General features: G+C 48.7%; 7 protein-coding genes across 9 annotated transcripts; 6 read left to right on the top strand and 1 right to left on the bottom strand.

Annotated features, from left to right (window-relative positions):
* Positions 1–31: 31 nt before the first annotated feature.
* On the top strand, positions 32–2175 carry FVEG_00880 (hypothetical protein). Its single transcript, XM_018887553.1, has one exon. The coding sequence runs from the start codon at positions 180–182 to the stop codon at positions 717–719; it is 540 nt and encodes a 179-aa protein (XP_018743325.1). The 5' UTR covers positions 32–179; the 3' UTR covers positions 720–2175.
* Positions 885–3089, bottom strand: FVEG_00881 (GPN-loop GTPase 3 like). 2 transcript variants are annotated; one of them, XM_018887555.1, is made up of 3 exons: positions 2993–3088; positions 2138–2923; positions 885–1980 (listed from the first exon to the last, which is right to left on the bottom strand). In XM_018887555.1, exons 2-3 carry the CDS (start codon positions 2183–2185, stop codon positions 1126–1128), a joined length of 903 nt encoding a protein of 300 aa, XP_018743327.1. In that variant the 5' UTR covers positions 2186–2923; positions 2993–3088; the 3' UTR covers positions 885–1125. The 2 variants fall into 2 exon arrangements, with proteins under 2 accessions (XP_018743327.1, XP_018743326.1); XM_018887554.1 differs by having other exon boundaries at positions 2138–3089.
* A 478-nt stretch (positions 3090–3567) lies between these two features.
* Positions 3568–9560, top strand: FVEG_00882 (S-adenosylmethionine synthase). Of its 2 annotated transcripts, XM_018887557.1 has the most exons (5): positions 3568–3856; positions 3921–4112; positions 4237–4902; positions 4958–8178; positions 8244–9560. In XM_018887557.1, exons 2-4 carry the CDS (start codon positions 4029–4031, stop codon positions 5417–5419), a joined length of 1212 nt encoding a protein of 403 aa, XP_018743329.1. In that variant the 5' UTR covers positions 3568–3856; positions 3921–4028; the 3' UTR covers positions 5420–8178; positions 8244–9560. The 2 variants fall into 2 exon arrangements, with proteins under 2 accessions (XP_018743329.1, XP_018743328.1); XM_018887556.1 differs by having other exon boundaries at positions 4958–9560.
* Positions 9561–10221: 661 nt separating this feature from the next.
* On the top strand, positions 10222–12021 carry FVEG_00883 (hypothetical protein). Its single transcript, XM_018887558.1, has one exon. It carries the CDS (start codon positions 10963–10965, stop codon positions 11581–11583), a length of 621 nt encoding a protein of 206 aa, XP_018743330.1. The 5' UTR covers positions 10222–10962; the 3' UTR covers positions 11584–12021.
* A 1214-nt stretch (positions 12022–13235) lies between these two features.
* Positions 13236–15110, top strand: FVEG_00884 (1-phosphatidylinositol phosphodiesterase). Its single transcript, XM_018887559.1, has one exon. It carries the CDS (start codon positions 13490–13492, stop codon positions 14903–14905), a length of 1416 nt encoding a protein of 471 aa, XP_018743331.1. The 5' UTR covers positions 13236–13489; the 3' UTR covers positions 14906–15110.
* A 1477-nt stretch (positions 15111–16587) lies between these two features.
* On the top strand, positions 16588–18220 carry FVEG_00885 (hypothetical protein). Its single transcript, XM_018887560.1, has one exon. It carries the CDS (start codon positions 16645–16647, stop codon positions 17968–17970), a length of 1326 nt encoding a protein of 441 aa, XP_018743332.1. The 5' UTR covers positions 16588–16644; the 3' UTR covers positions 17971–18220.
* An 846-nt stretch (positions 18221–19066) lies between these two features.
* FVEG_00886 (hypothetical protein) lies at positions 19067–20934 on the top strand (the record flags this gene model as incomplete). Its single annotated transcript, XM_018887561.1, has 3 exons — positions 19067–19238; positions 19320–19722; positions 19770–20934. The coding sequence occupies 3 exons, from the start codon at positions 19067–19069 to the stop codon at positions 20932–20934; spliced, it is 1740 nt and encodes a 579-aa protein (XP_018743333.1).
* Positions 20935–21125: the final 191 nt, after the last annotated feature.

Here is a 21125-nt window from a genome sequence, read left to right as displayed (position 1 = left end):
GGCCAAGTAGTAGTGATTAATGCTTACCTGAACTAGACATCTTAGACCGCAACTTTCCCTTCACATCTACCCTGGACGCTCGCACAGAAAAGCCCGAAACAACATTTCCCCCACCAGCGTCAACAAACTCAAACCCAAACCTTACACCGACAAGATTCCCATCACAAATTATCGCCGAAATGCCCTCCGTGGAACCTCCAACGCTGGCAACGCACCTCCTTACAGCGCTGCTTCCCCCGGAGCTCGCCGATTCTATCCAAAAGCACATCCTGCACCCACGCTCGCCCGTCCAAATCATCGCGCGCAACGTCCTCGACCAAGCGCAGAGTCTTCTCGACACGGCCGCGCCTCTTCTTGAGCCTCTATTTGATCGCATCATGATCTTGCTAGCAGAAAACCAAGGCCTCGTCGGTGTGATTGCATCGCTGGTAGTCCTTGCTACTGTTGTAATAATTCTCAATTGGATTCGTCGTCTGCTCATGTGGTGGACGCGCATGGCTATGCGCATCGCGACTTGGGCTCTTCTACTTGCTCTTGCAGCGTGGATCTGGGAGCGTGGTGTCTTCGAGAGCGCAAGGGATATGGCTGTCATGGGCGGCAAGATCGTGGGATACCTGGCTGCCATCAAGGATGTTTGGCTGCAGGAGTATGATCGCTACGAGGCGCAACAGGGCATGGCTGGGACCAGAGGCACGACTTCCGGACGACGATCGAGATAAGTAACGTCCATACAGAAAAAATATATGCGGACGGCGAATATACAGCAATGGCTGTTTTGCATACGACCCGACACGTTTTGAATACCACCAGAAGACAGAACATCAAGGAAATCCCCCCCCCCCCCAAAGAAAAAAGAAGAAAAAAAGAAGAAAAAAACAACAGAGCACGGGTATACCATGACCATACAGCATAAGTCATCCATCAGCATAATTCTTATGATTTATCACGAAAGAGGTGGAAGAGGGCAGGTTAGGAAAAAGAGCGGGACTGTGACACATCACGTCCAAGCTCAATTCTATCTCAGACTATGAGAAGCAATCAGTAACGCCGGCGCTATGCAATACTACTATCAAGATACCACATATTTCCCTTTTCCCAGGTTATTCATTTGCCATTACATCCACACTAGTCGTCATGATCCTCATATTCCTCATCATGGGGCTCTTTGGGATCCTGAGCTTCGTGGAATTGTATGCAGTCATCAATGTAGCTCAGAATAGCACCGACGCTGTCCTCGTTGGTCACGTCTAGCCTGAGATAATTGATCATACTGAAGCTCTCGATCAAGCCAGCCACAGCTCGGTTCAGTCGTCGGAAACTAGCACCTTTCATTACTTGTTCCTTCTCGTCAGGTGCCTTTGACTCGTCATCTTCGGCTTCAGGACCCTCTGTAACACGACGCGCACGCTCGATAGGGTCATCGTCAAGCAGACCTACGTCAGGTGTAAGGAAGCGCTTGAGATCCTTCTTCTTCACTTGGCCCTTAACGAGGTCCATCTTGGACAGGATGTTGATGTGTGGCACCTCGAGCATGAGCATGGCACTCATGGCACTAAGGGTGCCAGAGAAAAACTTTGCTCGATCGACGACGAATGTCGCTTCCAGGAGATAGACAGCGGCCATGCGGATGTCAAGAGAGCCCGGCTGGGACAGAAATTTGACTAGAGCCGGTAGAATAGGGACATGTGTGTATAGTTCGATCTGACCGGGCATGTCGAAGATAATGAGGTATTCTTCGGTCAGACTGTCGAGAGCTTCGGTCAACCAGTCGAGGTTCTCCATAAGGAACTCAAAACAATATATCAGGCCACCATTAGGTCCGAGGCCAACTTCCTCCATAGCATCTTTGAGGGAAATAAGTTCTTTGATGTCAAGATCTGGTTCATGTTCAAATGATTCGGCGGCAGGATCGAGGTTAATGTAGAAGGCAGAACGGCGATTAAGATTAAGATGGGTGATGAGGGCGGCGCAGAAAGTTGACTAGATGCGACAAAATGCAAAGTTAGTTGGGGCGCATTGATGAATGTTGGGAACAAAAAGACCAGCACGCGATCCAGTGACAGCATGATGAGAACGATGATGCAACAATAGACAGTATTGGAGAACAGAAGCAAAAGCAAAGGTCAATTTCACGTACCTTGCCCGCGCCCGCAGGGCCCATGATCATGGCACCGAACTTGCTCATGTTGTTGAAGATACAAAAATATTGTACGTTGTTCGTTTTGTTTGTCAAGAACAAGGGCCAAGATCGGATTTGATAGCTCCAGGGTCAAGGCTACCAGGTAGCTACAGGTTCTAAGCAGCCCCGCTTGCTTGAGATAGAGGGGCTGATGCGGCAGAAGAGTATGACAGAAAGCGGTAGCTCTGCACCGTCTAGCCAGGGCTCAACGTCGGTTATATCTCGTTGTTTGGAAATCGATGAGGATTACACTTCTCGATGTGGTGATGGTGACGAGCTTGTGAGAGGTAGTTGAATTTTGACATGTTCTGGAAGGGAACCTGAATGGTGGGGTAAAAGTTCGGATTTTTTCACACCTTCTTTTCCTCGCCGTTTTTGCCCCTCCTGTTCCGGCGCCATAAAAAAAAAAGTCGTTTCTCAGCCTCTTTTGTGTGAAGCTATCAGCCCCGCCATTACTGTACACGTACTAGGTTATCATGCCTAGACTCGGGGCCATCATGATAACTTTTTTACGTTAGTACTTGGAGACACCTTTTCATTGACATCCACTCGACTATCTTCTCCGGATGCTGGTGCACGTGTATGAAAATCAGTCAGGGAATTGGTCAAGGATTATTCTTGGAAGGATTGCGGCTGATAGGTTCGGCAACTCAAGGCCCATTGTTCCTACAACCGGATATCCTAACTTAGATGAGGGGATTGACGGGAAGCGGGGAGACGAGTACGAGTGAGGACGGATTGCAACTGCATTGATGAGCTCGGGTTAGCGAGAGGGTGCAAGAAAAGCGAGATTAACATGTAGAAAGTCAAGACCTCAACAACTCAACCCATGAGAAACCCTATGCTTAGACTGAGGAGTACCTCAAGTAATTGAAGTTTAGGAATACATTTCATTAATTATTCGTAAAAGAGAAATGGGCATTTCATAACACTTAAGGAGGCCATATGTTTTCTTGTATTCCGAATACTGGCAGGCACTTTTTGCAGCTGATGGCAGGTGCGATGGCGCAATACTGCCGCAAATTTCGGCTTCCGAAGAACGTGCCTTTTTTCTCTTTCCCAGTGCCATTTACCCCTCCATCGCCAAGGGTAGCGGCCACCGAAAGCCTGCCTCTGCGATAAGGAGTGTACCTGTGCTTCAGGCTATTTCTCCATACCAATACAGGTATCCTCTTATGACTTCGGACCCTGTAGATTTGGACAATCACGACCGAGGGCCGTTCAACAGAAAAAAAAAACAGGAAAAAAAAAACTAGCAAGCACAATTGTTTTTGTCGATCCCCACCTTTTCATTGAGAAGCCATTGTACTGTAGCATTGGGTAACATTTGATAGGTACATTGAGATTGTTGGAATATGGGCGTAAACCGAGTCATTGCACAAGTCGCGAGTAAGCTCATCCTGCCAATTGTCTACAAGAACTGGAAGAAAGGACGAAAGAAAAAACTGCCCGGACCAAGGTACCTACGTGCATAAACCTCTCCGACCTTTTGGTAAGGAAAATTCCCACCCCCCACTTGGCTCCTAATAAAGCCTGCAACAACGTATTCGCACATCCCCTCCTTCCCGCCTTTTTCTTTAAGGTACTACTACCTCCCGCTCCCGCTTCGAATCTTTTTCTGCTTTTCCCTTCTTCATCCTCATTCTACTTCCTCTCCTCTTCAGCGCCTTCTTTTTGGTATGTATGTCCTTGTTCCAATTGCTCTACATTGTCGACTTATTCTAACATTCAGTCTTCTCAGTGACCTCAACCCCGTCATCACCAGATAACCAGAGTTGTTCGGGCCTGCCCAGCTTTAACCGTTACCTTTTTCTCTCACATCCTTCTCCTTCTTCACCTAATCCTCACAATGTCTGCTACCAACGGCACCAACGGCGTTCACGCCGAGCTCTCCTCATGGAAGCACTACAACGAGGGTTCTTTCCTCTTCACCGTAGGTCCCTCCCGACGCCCCCCATTGCGCAGCTCACATCTGAGCGATCCCTTATCGGATCTATCAATGTGACCTCGTACCGAGATCTTATTATCCCGCAGTCCAGTCACTGACAATCAACCAGTCCGAGTCCGTCGGTGAGGGTCACCCGGACAAGATCGCTGATCAGGTTTCCGACGCTATCCTCGATGCTTGCCTCAGGGAGGATCCCCTCTCCAAGGTTGCTTGCGAGACTGCCACCAAGACTGGTATGATCATGGTCTTCGGTGAGATCACCACTCAGGCCAAGCTCGACTACCAGAAGGTTGTCCGTGACGCCATCAAGGACATCGGCTATGATGACTCTGCCAAGGGTTTTGACTACAAGACCTGCAACTTGCTCGTCGCCATCGAGCAGCAGTCTCCCGATATCGCTCAGGGTCTTCACTACGAGAAGGCTCTCGAGCAGCTCGGTGCTGGTGACCAGGGTATCATGTTTGGCTATGCCACTGATGAGACACCTGAGCTCTTCCCCCTCACTCTCCTCTTCGCCCACAAGCTGAACGCTGCCATGTCCGCTGCTCGCCGCGACGGTTCTCTGCCCTGGCTCCGACCCGACACCAAGACCCAGGTCACCATTGAGTACAAGCACGACAACGGTGCCGTTGTCCCTCAGCGCGTCCACACCGTTGTCGTCTCCGCTCAGCACTCTCCCGATATCTCCACTGAGGAGCTCCGCAAGGAGATCAAGGAGAAGATCATCAAGAAGGTCATCCCCGCCAAGTACCTCAGCGACGAGACCATCTACCACGTAAGTTTGTCAAAACATAACAAGGAACAAGCGAAAGTGCTAACTCTCCCGCCAGATCCAACCCTCTGGCCTCTTCATCATTGGTGGTCCCCAGGGCGACGCTGGTCTGACCGGCCGAAAGATCATCGTCGATACCTACGGTGGCTGGGGTGCCCACGGTGGTGGTGCTTTCTCCGGTAAGGATTTCTCCAAGGTCGATCGATCTGCTGCCTATGTCGGCCGATGGATTGCCAAGTCCCTCGTCAACGCCAAGCTCTGCCGACGTGCTCTTGTCCAGCTCTCCTACGCCATCGGTGTCGCTGAGCCTCTCTCCATCTACGTCGACTCCTACGGCACCTCCGAGAAGACCTCCGAGGAGCTTGTCCAGATCATCCGAGACAACTTCGACCTCCGACCTGGTGTCATTGTCCGTGAGCTCAACCTGGACCATCCTATCTACCTCCAGACTGCCAAGAACGGCCACTTCGGTACCAACCAGTCCTTCAGCTGGGAGCAGCCCAAGGAACTCAAGTTCTAAGTTGACCATCGACATTGTATCAAAACACCAAAAGAGTATTCAACAGCTCTATGCATGCATCTTGAAGATGTTTAATCAGTTCATTTGATTTAGCAAATATAGGCGGCGTACGGTTCTCAACGAAACCTGTGTATCTCCCACCGGAAGGGAGGACGGTCGGTTTCCGGCTTTTATTTTGTTTATAATTTCTATCCAGAAAGCCAATTCGGTTATACGGTAGTGGGGATTCTTTTGCGATATATACCAGGCACGGAGTGGGCGTCTTTCAACAAAGACATATTAGGGCAAACCTGCATTTGTGAGGCGAAGCAAAAAAGTCAACAGAGACTTGCATTTTAACGATACCACGACAAGGGAATGACAAAAGACGACGCGTTCGTGTGAGAGCGGCGTTTTGACGAGGAAACAAAAGAACTTCAACATCTTTTTCTTTCCTGGATCTCTAGCCGAGCTGATGCAGTAAGTGGGCGAGACCATGACGCGGTGGAAATTGGATGGATCATTGGCAAGAATGTCAATCTTGGAGAGAAGTAACTGGAGAGTGAAGGGCTAGTGATAGATATGCCCTGTCGCTGCGAACCGAGACAGCAGCTAGGCCAAGAAAGAAATCACGTCAAGGGAATACTCGTCCAACATGCGTTTGCTGTGAAGTCTGATGTCTTCTGCCCAATATACGGGGAGGAAGACTGCTTGGAACCCGCCACATTACCGAGCGTACTTGTGACTTGTCAAGGTCCTCGGTCACCGACCTCAACAGAAAGGAGTCTATGGAAGGGTATGTGCCATCCATTGTGATGAGCCCTCCCAACAGCAACGACGGTCTACAGTTGAAAACCCGCCATGGCAATATAGGTGCACAAGGCCGCTAGCCTCCTCCATCCGGTTGTATGGACAATCGAACTGGGTGAAGCCGATGTCCGGTGCCGTAAAAACTGTCGCCAAGTCTCGACCCCTAGACTCATCTGGACCGTGTTGAGTCTATTGCTTGAAGCCGCGCTGCGCCCATTCCAACAGCAGCATATCAGCATGTTGGAGCATAGATGTTTAGATTTCAAGTCTGAAGAGTAAACCAGACAACTGGCTGGCACCATGAACTTTAGTCCAGTGAACATGTAGTGCGTCAGTTGCCATCTAAAGAAGCTTACCACAAATGGAGACGAGAAAGACCCAGCTGTCCACGAGAAAAGGGGTGCCCCAGATCCTGGAAATCCGGAAGCGCCTCCATGTGGTAATCATTGCTTTGAGCCATTCCCACCAACAGCTGCTTCCTTTGCTAAGAACTTTTGGAGTTGAACGGCACCTCTCCAACTCATTGTGTAATTGTGTTTGACGTGGGGTGGGAAATGTCGAATCTTCTGACATACGAGTATAAGATGAAGAAGCCTATCTGCCTTTCAGATACCTTTGTTTTATCAGACCTCCACATCATTCTTGGAGCCCCTCAATCTAAATCCAGCGTTGTGTTAGGACACAGGGGGGATCGATGCACATGCTGGTCTTGTGATGAAAACATCAGCAGAGTAATTTTTGTTTCGGCGAGGAAGAGTACGGACAAACGGGTGTTGAGAAATGAAGCAGGAATGAAGGTACCTCTCGCGAAAGTATTATCGACGAGAAACAAGGCAACTCGCCTCCTCAACGATGGTTGAAGGCCGGGATCAGTGTCAGCATGTTGATGACGCTACCTGGAAGCGAGACCAGCAAGTGACACCATGGTGACTTTTTGGATCCATTTCTCGCAGAATCGAGAACAATTGTTCACACTCCGCGTCCTGTAATTTGCAGAATGGCGCCGAGCTTGGTACTGGCCAGCTGCTTTGCAGCTTTATGACCCAGGCCCCAGTGGCCGCACAATGACGATATGGATGTGTGTACTTGAAGTAATGGACAGGACTCATTGGTACCGACTAGACCATAGAGGCTGCACAAAATACCTGTAATTCAAAAGGGCTCCCAGAGGATCCACGTTCCATGGCCACTCAACAAGTACCAACAAGTTAACCTCTGCATGAGGAGATATGAAGGGTATTTCAGTACAGGCATTCGAAAAAACGACCTTGTGCAATTAATTGAGAAGCCTTACTTTGCACTGAGAAGTCCACTGGCTCATGCTCCCTCTCGCTTATGATCATGGCTTATATCCAGGTCAATGAGGAGGAAGACACGGCTTGCCATAAGCTTTCCAACTTGGCAACAGGTGATAGTATCAGACCGTCTCAAGGGCAAAAAGGAACACACAGAGGCTTGAAGAACATGCCTTGACTTTGAGACATATTCAAAAAGCCTCGAGTTGTTTGCTTGGTGGCTTACAAGCCCAGTCCTTCGATCCGAAAACCCAGATGTGCCGTTGAGCAAGTTTAGGGCATTCCGTTTTCCGAGCTGAAAGAATTATTGCTCAAACTGCTCAACATGCTTCAATTGGAGGGGCGTGTAGTCTTCATCATCCCGTATGGTATGGATAAACGTGGGAGGGACTACCAACAGACCATAGGCATTGTTCTTTGGTAAAGGGTGTACTATCAGAAGCTGACGGCATGCCACAACTGCGACTGTAGGAGGAGTAGACTCTCGTCTCATAATCTGCAGATCTTTGTTTGTTTGAGACATAAATTATGCGAATAAGCCTGCGCGGTGGGGGCAGCCCGATCAGCCAACGATGTCGGCACTTGACGAACGGCTATGCTGAAGCGGAGTCGCACCATGAGTACCAGGAGTGAAATACTCAGCCAACTGGACCTTTTGATCAATAGTTGTCACAGGTGAAACGACCTTTCCTTAGTACCTCTAGTTGTTTTAGGTAAACATTGTAGCTGATGCACCACAGGCTTATACCCATAACACCAATAACCGCCTGTGAATATTGAGTGGAACGTAGTGAGGCCCAGAGTTGCTAACTGGTATACTCTGCATTGCAGTGTGTCGAGAACCAGCAGGCCGGATGGGAAGAGGATCGTCCCGGGTACGCCATTATAGCGTAGTCACTCTGCTGGTATTCTGGGCTTGGACGCTGAAGGATAAGGCAGTATGGAAAGTGAAAATTGGGGCCAGGGCCCAAGCTTGAATAGACAGCAGAACCGAGGAGATGGATTGGCAGTCAAAAGGCTGCTTTGCTTAAACTGGTTATGGTTCTGCAGGAGGTACGGACGCAAGATATGACGCCGCGGACCTGGTAGACGTTGGTGAGCAGTGCATGGACATTTGTTTGTTTGTTAGGAAATTGAACGGGCAAGGTTTCCTTCGGCGAATTATACAGAGCGTGAGTGGGCAATGAGAGATTGTTTGTCGGTAAGGAGGTGGTGTGGTGTGGTAGACTGTCTAGACTGTCTGAAGGGTGTAAGTCCCCGAGATGCATCACGGCAGGGATGATGGATGGTTGTGACCGTTTGGAACATGCACTTGTCAGCCCAAAAAGGGAAGCTCGTAAGGGGGGCGTTTCTACCTAGGTATCCTCTATTGTCGACTGTCATGGGTACATTTGTGTTGGCTGAGGTACCTACCTATACAGAAGCGAGCTTGAGTTATGAGAGTTCTGTGGAGGATGCGGAAGGCGGCAGAAGTCCGTAAATATGGGCCTGTGCTACGGGCGCTAGACCCGAAGTGGGCCTCAATAGGAAGCGAATAGGCGGCAGGTGTCGCCCGTGGTCGGTGCCTCGACTCAGCCCATTCGGTAGGGACTGCGCGGCTGACGGGGGTTTTACGGGGGCTATTCGACAACAATACCAAGCGCGTCTGGGGACAATAGGAAGCAACAAGCCGCCAAGCCGCGCCCCGAAAGCCACCTTGACGCCTTCCGCTTTCGCATCGGCCAACCACGTCCTGCTAAAAGGTTCGCTTTTCCAATGTCGGTCGTGACTGACTGATGTTCAGCTTGGAGTCAGCACTTTGATGCACTGAGGTTGGTATTGATGACTTGGTCTCTAGAATGTGATGATCATGAAGAAAAGTGATACAATAAACGATCATCTTTTGACGAGCTAAGGAGTAAGTACTAGATGTACCTATGTAGGAAGGTTACGGACCTTGATGGTTCCTTCATTCAGGTGCTTCCTCTTGGTCCCTGAACTTAAGGTATTCATGCCGTGGTACATGTAGGTTAGGTACCAGTATTGTTGATCTCCGAAACCTTGCGTTGAAACTCCCCAATATCATGTATGACAAAGCATGGATTTTGTCTTAAAAGTTCTTTCGATTCTGTTTGTCAAATTTTGATACCTGCATATTACCGTCTGGACTCATGCAGGTGCTGAGGTGATAATACCAGGAGCCAGGCAAAATGAACATGTAACCATCCAACTGCTCCAATAGGCAATAAGACCCGCCAGCAAGAACCGGCGAGCCATGATCATGCATGCATTGTATTGTCCCTGGTACAGGATTTGACGTGACAAGTTTGCCCTGTCCGGTACTAGAAACCCACCCCATTCCACGGTGATGGTATTCAGTGGTAGGTGGTCATCGCGTTGGTTTCAGCCATCTTCTGCGTGTGTGGAGGGGGCGTGCGTAGAGTCTGATGAGAGAGATCAACAATACCCGTTTGAATAAGTCCGAAATCCTTCGCGAGAGCATATCCTGTGCACAGTACCGTAGGCACAAGGCAGACATTGAACCCGGCCTGACGGACGTTAGTTTCGGCTGAGGCTGCAAGTCTCTTTCTTCCTAGCTTGGCCACGCCATGGCACATGACATTATGCTGGCCTAACTTAGTAGGTAGCCTATCTCTTGTGCTTGTGACATATCGTGTTGTGCCCATGTTGGTGGTTTGTATTTTTTTTTATGTTTTTTTTTATTTCTTTTTACTGAATCAGAAAGATGGCAATTATGCCTGGGCACTACGGGATCCATTATTCCTCCCGTGCCTATTATTGTGCCCTATTGTAGTTGCAGATGAAATGATGGCGTACAAAGTCTCAGCCTGCATGTCATTTCCCCCCTACACCCCCTTCTCCCGTGCGGGTAGATGGGATTCTTCTACAAATCTTGTTTGCTGTGAATTTCATGTACTTCTCCCTCACTGCAGATATTAAACAATCAATCAGGTTTTGATCAAGTTCCATTTTATTGTGATTAGTATTGGTATTGTCCAGCACTCCAAGACCACTACAGGAGGAAACCTGCTTAGTTCCCCCTTTTCTTATTCTCACTTCAGCCCATCTATATCTAGATATCTTTCCCACTTCCCTTCCGGAACATCTTTCTCTGAACCTCTTAACTCTATCCAGAAATCACATCATCCTCGCGTCACCTCAGCCCCAGCAAGCCAGAGATAGCACTATCACACGTGGCGCATAGCTCTCGGCCACCACCTCGCCCCCTGGTCTTACCTATTGTGTCGAGGACAAGATCTTGTCTTTACCCGTTACTAACAGCAATTTTATCGTCGAGAAACCTTTATATATGACAGACCTGTCGCACCGGAGTTCCTCTCCTGCACCAAAACAATCTTCCTATCCAGTAGCACCACCTGACTCTGCTCTCCTTTTCTCCAGAGAGCATTGTTACCCGAGCACACACAAATACACCTTCCCTTACATATAAAACAAACCATGGACGCTCCCAACAATACTTCTCAACCTCAGGACCCCCAAGTCGATGTCCCTAAGGAGAACAGTCCTCCTCCAGCCTATACACCGCGAAGAGTCCCTGTCACTGATTTCACTGCCATGATGGCCAGAATTATTCAAGAGAGGCGGGATACTCTCCCTAACTTGGGTGGGAATATCCCACACCCTCAGCCCCAACAAACCACGGGCACTTCCCTGCTTTCTGATACTGTGGATGATGACCAAGACGAGACATCTGAGGGAAGCTCACCCATAAGCCTCAAGATCGACACATCTGTCAATGTTTCACGAAACAACAACATCGTGTGCCTGACAGCTACTCCCGCGGAACAGGCCAATGCTATAGCCAAGGCCGTCGTGCAAGCTTTACACGAGGGAAGCTCTGGCCGTTGCGGCATTCCGATGATTGACGAGTCTGGCTGCCCTCGACCCTTGAGTATCCAGGTTGCTGCGGGTCTGAATGTTGAGGGAACAGGTAATGTCATTGGAAGCCGAGATGTTATCGGGGGTCTCATCCAGAAACGCGCTGGACCTTCACTTCCACTTGATCCGGATGATGAGGAAGACTTAGCCCCTACTAAGAGACGGCGAACAAGTTATTAAACGAAAGAATACCATGTCATATGTCTGGAAATGGTTAGTTTAGGAGGTTGCTGGGTAATCACGGGCAAGCATTTCCAACGAACCTGGTGAAGGTAGATATGAGTGTTTCTTGGGGCCTATGTTACCTAGACTTCTCATCCCAGGATGCTGAAAAGAGAACAGCAATACTGAGAAGAACATTGACGGCCTTTTTATGATTAGAGATGAAAGGCATGGGGTCGGGGAGTTCATTCATTCATTCATTCATTCTTCCTTAACCAGCCAGAACTTCAAGGCTGGTGATGTTCATGTAATACAGCGGAATTAACTACTGATTTGATATGAGAACCATTGCTTTGTCTCAGCCACAGATTGAGTGATAATCAATTGACTATAGTAAAAATAAAAAAGGAAGGCGATTTATTGTCTATGGGATCTTTGGGGTCTTCATGTCAGGCGAATATCCACAATACCGCCTGCTATTGACAAAGAGTATTCTTGAGATGCGAATAATCAGCAGAAGATACTCCTAACTCGTGATATAGAGTGATAACAAATCTAATAGGAGTTTCTTGACCTATTATTTCTGTCTCTTTCTTAACCTTTACGCTATAATACTGGGCCATCTTTGTTGGATATGCTTATTGTGTTGTGTTACAACACACCTCAGCTTCAACATGACCGTGCCGTTCTTCTTCACCTTGACCTCCATGCCTCTACTGAAGTCGAGGAATCTTCAAGCTACTCTCAACAAGGAAACCAATTACTTGGGAATAATCAATGATAGACTTGCCTCGTTCTTAGCGCTCTCGATTCTGAATAATCGCATCTTTCCAACGCCATTCCCGCCATGATCGCATTCCCCCACCGCTAAGGCGTCAACGTTTCAATCGTCACGTAGGGAAAACCAGGGAAAAAAAGAGGCAGTCTCCCCCCCTTTTTCAATAGAATGGTACTGTAGCTCGGTCGCTTGGGCAGATGGTGCACGGTCATCCTATCCCTCGGTCCCTTTTAACTAACTAGCATACACACTATCCATTGTTTGTCTGTCCCAGTTCAGAGGACTGGGATCAGCCAAGTCGAGCTGGTGCAATTAGTCTGGCAACCATGGAAATAGGTTATCTATTGACACCCACCCAACTCAATGTGCAGCTTCAGCCTTACTTTGTGTGTTCGGCCTATCCATTGTTGGTTCCCCGACGGAATTGTTCATCGGCCAAGTCGGAACGCCAACACTGAGCCGTTTTGCCCTGGGCCTTTTACAGTTCTGTCCTTCGTTTGAGAAGGGCTTGGAAGGCTTGTATTCCAGCCCAATCTGTTAGCTGTAGTAAGCTCACCTTCAGTGTGTCGGCGCCAGATCAAACACCCAAGATGAAAAGTCTGACTTGGTTCATGGAGTCTCCCTCACTTGGCACCCTTGGCATTGATGACGAAGGACGACGACGCAAGCTGGGATGACTTCAGCTCCCATGATACAGTAGCTAGCTCACTGTTCAGTTAGGCTTTTACCGTCTTTTGGGTGCTTCCTCCCATTTCCCCGCCACTTTATTCGAGGGGGGTCCAATTGACATGAAAACTGGCCCCGCCCACGCAGAACTAGGCCCGCCTTGGATAGCTCCATAAGGTGAGCTTCAGAAGCTCCCAGCTTCCTAACCTCCCCCTACCACATTCAGATTCAGACTCAGACTCAGACTCAGATCTGGCCTCGACATCCTTGGTCCATATACGCGGGAGGAGCTTACCTCCGGTCTTTACTGCTTGGTCTTTCCTGCTTGGCTTTAAGCTTGGCTGTCTTTTTTATTTCACCCCCAACAAACCCCTTCTTGGATACTTACCTCGGTAGCTTCATCCACTTTCTACGAGGTTTCGCAATAAGCGCCATCATCCCATTCAATTAGTGGCCACCTTATTGGCGACAATCATAGCCATGGCTCACCTCACCATTCGCAATCTTACTATCAACCCAATCGAACTTATTGAAATCGAAAGGTTCGAGGGCCAGACTGTGAGAACCGGCAACCGCCTCTCAAATATGACAAGCCATATCAGTGGCTTCATTAAGGCTACTGACTTCAGCTCTCGCCAAACCCAGGCCAAGGGCAACCCCATCCACAAGGAAAATGCCTGCGTCAAAGTTGAGCCCTTCAAGACCAAGGGTTCTGGCATCCGAGCTGCCGACAAGAATAAGGAGGTGGTCCGTCTTACCTTCAAATATGAGGATCATAAGTATCAGGTCGACATCCCCAACCCCTCCAACAAATCTTCTGTCATGAAGAACCTGGACGGAGGCAAACATGATCTCACTGTCATTTATACCCCCAACGGTGCCTTTCTAGCCGTCTTCTCTTGTGCCCAGCTGCATCGCTGGATGCACGAGCTTCACGACGACTGGCCACTCACTCTGCTTTCGATCCCTGGCACGCACAATTCTCCTACCTGCTATACTGCTCTTCCTTCTGTTCGATGTCAAGCGGTCGGCGTCTTGGAGCAACTCAAAAATGGTGTTCGGTTCCTCGACGTTCGAGTATCCGTGAGTCCTGACGATGATGAACTTGCTCTAGTCCACAGCGTGTTTCCCATTTCCTTGACTGGCACAAAGTACTTCAAACACATGCTCGAGGATATTTACAAGTTCCTCGACGAGAACAGCAGTGAGACTGTCATCATGAGTATCAAGCGCGAAGGTACTGGAAGGGGCAACGACGAACAACTCGGAAAATATCTGAAGCACAGCTACGTCGATAAAAGACGAAGTCGATGGTGGACTGAGCCCAGGATTCCAACTCTGGGTGGTGCCCGTGGTCGCATTGTCATCGTCCGCCGCTTCAACTTGGACGGCGAGATGAAGAAGACATGCTGGGATGGTCGGGGTTGGGGTATTGACGCAGGCGCCTGGCCCGATAATTGCGAAGACGGCAAGGTGCCAGGAGGTATTATCCGTGTCCAAGACTTTTACGAGATTACCGAGAGCCAGAATATTGAGAAAAAGATCGAGTACTGCCGTCGGCAACTCGAACGCGCTGCTGAGCAGACCTTCGCTCTCGCCGGGATGGATGGTCATAAAAAGGATGCTAGTTTACCCCCCTTGTTTGTCAACTTCCTTACAGCAAGCAACTTCTTCAACGCAACCTGCTGGCCAGAGCGTATTGCTGCCAAGGTCAACCCCTCTGTTATCGAATACCTCTGCATGTGCCACGGCGAGGATGGTAAGGGGCCAAACAAGCTCAAGATCGGTTCTGCAGGTACAGGAGTCGTCGTCACCGACTGGGTAGGCCACAAGGATGATTGGGATTTGATCCGCTGCATTGTTGGAATGAACGCGAGGCTGCAGCTTAAGAAATAAGTTTAGTACATGCCATAAGAGTGAACGAGAACACGACAGGCAGGGCGTTAAAAAAATGGATATCTACGGATATAGCTATTCCATTCTCAGGTAGGATACATCTGCAGCAATCACACGTAGTTACTAAAAAAAGGTATAGATAGCATGGCTTGGTAAATTATATATTCTCAAGTTACATATTTCTCTAAGTACAATAACTTCGCGATCATTAATCGTTAAATCTAATAAACATGGTTAGCTATGATATCTTCCGCAATGTGGAAAAAAAACATATGTAGGAAACCATATCAGTTCTCCAAGGTGAATAGGTTGTTCGTCACGATGAACTCGGATAGAGCTAATAATAGCAGAGTCATCATATGGCAGGGGTGTGCAGAAGATGTGCGCAAGGAAAATGCCGTCTTACCATTCATGAGACTAAAATGTCCGTTATATACCTATGACGGAATTAGCATCCGTCATCATTGAGTTTGGCAACAAAAGCGCAAGATCAGATCTAGACAGGTTAGCCATGGAATCGCGATGGTTAGAGCATCAGAAGCATACCAATCAGTCAGATGTTGATGTTGTGTTCATATCCCAAGGTCCGAAGACCAAGAGTCAAACAGTGTGAATACTAAAAAAACAACTCATCACGAAAGGGATGTGTATGCAAGAGCAAGAATTCTTTGTTCAAGTACCTAGATCCTCAACAGTCAGCCACCAGTTCTTCTACCAGATACCGACAAGAATCCATTTCCACAGGAGCCACGATCAGGTGACGAAGTATCAACAAGAGGTCCCACTACACACCCACCACAAGGATTTGTACGTCCTTGCTTTTCTAGGGTGGGAGGCAGCAGTACTCATTTATGTCCGCCCGTTCGTTCAAATCTTCATCATAAAGTGGCTGGGAGCGCTTGAGGGGGAAGATGAGATTTACCTATTGACAAACGCGAGTTAGCAATTGCATCAGTAGAAAACGGTGCAAGCAAAAGAGGCGTTGTGATCTCCAGTCAGACAAGGCTGAAACTTATAACAACAGTATCCACATAGTATTTTAAGAATGAGGAATCCCTAAGGTGTCGTTTTGATCATCACTCGGAGAGGGTTTGGAAAAAACAAAGGAAATTATTTACCAACCTTTTCAGTGTATAGCAAGAGATGACGCGCGCTCAATCGGGAGACGCGTCCATTCAACGGCTAACAGGTGAGCAAACAAAACTAGTGAGTGGTCAGTACGAGGTTTGTGACAAAAACATCCTGCCGGTTCCGAGGTCCAAAGCTTCTCAGTGTAATTCTAGAGATTGCTATATCACCATTGTGCTGGTCTGATTTGGATTGTTCGTGTATGATATTCATCATGTGAAGTAGAAAATAAAGCAGGGAGTGGGGGAAATTCTTACCTGTGAGAAATTCAAGGTCATGGTCGCGCAAAAGCTGGGCAACGGCTTTGCATCGTGTGCGCGATCCAGACCTTGAGGAATGAAGAGGGAGAGGTTTGAGCGAAGGAAAAACGAAGACAAGAAAATTTATTGTTGGTGGAGGTCACCTTTGCTGACTGTACATCCGCACTAATCTTGTTTCGTGCTAGACGAACCCCGCAATCCGCCACCCGGTCCTTACCGTGTGGCGCATGCTGTGGCGAATTATCACCGCCATAAAGGACCTCATACCGCCCGAGCTGAATGCGTTGTGCTTCAGCTTACGCATCTCACTTTCCAACACCGTTGGATTGGAAACAACAAAAAAACTTCACTATGGCGTCTTTAGAGGCGCTGTTGGGTCCGATGGCCCGACGGCTTCTCAAAGTTGCTGTGGCCAAAACCACGAATGTGGTTCGGACCAAGCTCGTCTTCATGACGCGACCCCTGCAATCCCAACTCACACTCAGAACCGCCAGAGTTGCTCGTCAACCTATTCACCCCGTTGCTGTGCTTCGGCAGCAGAAGCGTCATACTAGATGGTTCTCGAGCTCCGCAGCTCAGAATGTCAACCGAGTCATTAGGAGATTCATCAGCTCCGAACCCAAGGCTGCCCGTTTCGATCGATTCAAGCTCCCGACCTCGAACACATCTCGACGTGTTGCTCAGTTCTCCGGCCGAGCTCCTTTTGCCAATGCTCTTCGGCCCAATCTGACCGGTGGTGCTTTTCCTCGCAGTGCTGGCGGATACAGCCTCGGAGGCAGTGCTCGGTACTTCTCGCATACTCCGGCAGCTCCGGCCCAGGTTGTGCAGAACGTCTCCCAAGCCATGAGAGCGTTTTTCCTTTCCGGCCAAAAGCTCCGTTACGATGGTCTTGGGCCTCGAGGCGAGCGACAATATCGTGCTGTGTCACCAGTCGAAGATCAGGCGATGCACAAGCTCTCCGCCTTCTCCCACTCCGCTCCCGGCTCCTTCATCGACTTCCAGCTCAGCCCTACCGTCACAGCTCTGAGCCCTCTCGCTGCGGCTATTCCCTTTGCCTCCGAGACCTCTGGTTTCAAGGCTGAGGCCGCTGCTGGCGGCGCTTCCCTCAACACTGAAGGTTTCCTCGATGTTTTGTCCACTGACTTTGGACGAGCCTTGCAAGACCTCACGGCCATCAATGCCGACCTCCGCAGGCTTGCAGTGTTGGGTGACCTCCCAGTCTTATTAGAGAAGCATAACGTTCTTCGAGTCCGCTTTCCAGGCGTTGACCCTGAGACCATTGAGCGACTTTGCGATGACATTGGTATCCAGCGTGGTGTGGTGGGCCAAGATGCCGACTTTGACAGTACAGTCGGTATTCCGGTTGCCCTCCAATTCCCATTCGCTCCCGATGGCATGAAGTCAGCCTTGACCCCGAGCGTATCAGTCCGATCACTAGAGGGCTACGAAACTGATGAAATCTCGACTCTAGACGAGGAGTACTTTGTCCAGCAGTCATATCTGGACGAAATGATAAATAGTCCATGGTTGGCTGAGACCGAGGGATACGAGACGATGTCGCCTCCAGACAGCTCTTCAATAGCTGGACCATCAGAAGACTATGAAGGCCTCGAAGGTATCTACCGATTTTTGGAGGAATGTGACCACGCCAAAGGAAGAATTGGCCGAGCGAATTGATTTTGAGCGAAACGATACCAGAATGCCACATGAAAATGTTCAGGCATTGAATTTGATGACCGACACTCTCTACACTTGTATGACCACCAAAGGCTAGATTTAGACTGAAACTGTAACTAGCTTGTTGCCAATTGATCTCCTTGAGTGAACAATTAGCCTATGGCCTTAATTGAACAAATGCGTGATATTCGTGATGAACAAATTGGTTGGTGATGTTATATTGCTGAATTGTAACCTCACCAGTTTTTGTGTAACTCCTTGGGACCTCGATTGTATGCAGTTCGTTGACTCTTCTCAGATGGTTCTGTCTGGTAGCTGGCTCATTTGTTGTATCGATGGATCAGATGGTGGGCTTGGTGTAGAAGGCAAGGCTTTCTGAGATGGTTGAGGTTGTGAAGCTGGACGTCGTGGGTCGAGAAGATTGGTGCGAGTCGATATATCTTGTAGAAACATTGCCATTGAGAACATTTGGGCACAGCGATGCTGGCATTCTATGGAAGAAGACGACATTGTAAAAGTATTGGTTTACGATGAGTGTTGGTGCTAACGGTGAGATGAGGAGACGTTGAAAAGTGGACGGACATGGCATTGATGCAGTTACCCTGTGGCGAGATATCCCAATGCAAAAAATCATGAATACTACCTACTTGCCTAGGAAGCTTGTGACAATCACACGATTGAGTAGAGCAGTCTTATGAGGACATATTATCACATACCTATGTCTTAATCATTTGAAATCGTACGGCGAGTGTGTCATGACAAGCATTATTCGGATTCGTTCTCTGACTTTTCGTTCAAGCTCACGTGGAGACCTAGGATTAACAGTAATTTTCGAATATATATAATTGATTTAATTTAGCAGATAGCATAAATCCCCCTTAGTAACAAGTGTAATTATCTTGTCATGTGTGAAAAATCTCAGTCAATTTCAGTATTTTGGTGCTGTCTGAGGCTACAGCTGTTGTATCATTAACCTCAAAAATTCCGGTGCTTTAATGATCCTCTTATTCTAGTAGCTCCCATTTTTAACCTCCTCAATATCAACAACGAAAGCCCATCTTTGTGATATAGCGAGAAACTTCCCGAAACATAAACAATGACAACGACGCACCACGTTGGCCAACGCATCTCATACGATGGCGCTCTCTGCACGGTGAGATTTGTCGGTGAAGTCTCAGGTACAACAGGGACATGGCTTGGCGTAGAATGGGACGACTCAGCCCGTGGCAAACACGACGGATGTCACAAAGGCATTCGTTACTTTACCTGTAAGACCAGACACACCATCTGATACATATGTCTATCTGCTTGTGTGCAATTGATAACTACCTCTGACTGACTCTCTCAAGGCAAATCTAAATTCCCCACTGCTGCCTCATTTGTGCGCCCTTCACGGCCAGCTGACCCGCCGCGTCACTTTCTAGCAGCCGTTAACCACAAATATGCCTCCGAATACACGCTTCCAGATGGTAGAAGGGCCGCAGAAGAGATTGTGTTTTTCGGGAAGCGTGCCGAGGAGGTGGGGTTTGAGAAGATTCGCCGTAAGCAAGCCAATATCGGTGAGCTCACTGTGGTGATTCTCGAGGACCTCCAGGTATCCAGTGCGAGAGCAGACGATGAGAGCGAGGGGATCATTGCAAAGACGTGCCCCAAGATTACGCAGTTGGATCTCAGTCGCAATTTATTTGAGCGGCTTGACCCCGTGTTCGAAATTTGTCGTGAGCTACCAAATCTCCAGCACCTGACCCTCAAGTATGACCTTCTGGCCGTAGGCAAACAAGCCGCTGACCTAGTTATAGTGGGAATCGATTTCGGAACGTTTTAGACGATCAAGCAAACGATGCTGTAAACAGCGTCAAGGAACTTTCGCTCGAGGAAACCTTGCTGAGCTGGGAGGAAGTTTGTCACATCGCAACAAAGTCTCCATCTTTGGCTGCTCTTGATGCTGGATCAAACCAATTTCAATCTCTCCCTGCACTGGACTATGGCAATCTTTCGTCCACTTTGACATCAATCAACCTCGAAATCAACGAATTCACTACGTTCGTGGACATCAGCACCCTTGCAACTCTCAGATCACTGCGCAACATCCACCTCAAGGGGAACAACATTTCGTCAATCGCCCCTGGAGGTATAGAAGGGCCGATCTTCTCAGATACTGTCCAGTACCTCGACGTCTCCTATAACAACATTCAATCCTGGGACTTTGTGAGCCAGCTTCCCAAACATTTCCCTGGTCTAGTTGGGTTGCGAATTGGCCACAACCCCTTCTACGATGCTGCGGACGCTGATGCTAAAGCATCATCTTCGGAGGAGTCGCACATGTTTACTGTCGCCCGTCTTGGGTCACTGAAGTCCCTCAATTTCAGCCAGATCACGCCGGCTGATAGAAGTAACGCTGAGATGTTCTATCTTTCGCGGATTGCGAAACAGCTCGCGGCTGCACCAGAGGACGCCGAACAAGAAGTCCTGGCAAATCACCCTCGCTATGCCGACCTTTGCAAAATCTACGGCGAACCAAATATTGTTCGCAGGTTGGAGGTCAACCCTGCTTTCCTGGAGGCACGTCTAGTTACTGTTGGTTTCCATCTTCAAGGTGGCGAGGAAAAAGTGAAAAAGATCCCCAAATCATACGATATATATGCCGTCAAAGGTATCGCTGGAAAACTGTTTGGACTGCCGCCTCTCAAGCTCGGGCTTATCTGGGAAACCGGAGAATGGGACCCTGTAGCTGGCTTTGACGATCAAGAGGGCGATAGCAGTGACGAGGAGGATGCCGAAGAGGAGAGGGAACGCAAAGGAATTTACACACATGTTGCTGAGGAGGATACCGCAGGCAAACCTGGACGATGGGTCAAAAGAGAAGTGGAACTCAAAGATGGACCTAGACAACTAGGTTACTGCGTAGATGGTTTGGATGTCAAGATTCGTGTGGAGGCTTTATGGAGCGAGAAAACCCCTTGACATTAAACGATGGTGCCAAAAATGTCTATTATAAAGAATCGATAAGTTACACTAAACTTAGCTAGGTCTTTTTGTCACTTGGGATATAGGCATAAAGTTTCGTTGCCTCCCCTGGGTGTGACAAAGCCTTCTCGGTTTGCATCTGAGCCTCTGTCCGTGCTCACTTGTGTCACAGCAAACGAGAGCCCATG

The sequence above is a fragment of the Fusarium verticillioides genome, chromosome 1 (assembly GCF_000149555.1).
Source record: "Fusarium verticillioides 7600 chromosome 1, whole genome shotgun sequence".
In the NCBI taxonomy this organism is placed as follows: Eukaryota; Fungi; Ascomycota; class Sordariomycetes; order Hypocreales; family Nectriaceae; genus Fusarium; species Fusarium verticillioides.
This window is presented reverse-complemented; position numbering and strand designations above follow the sequence as displayed.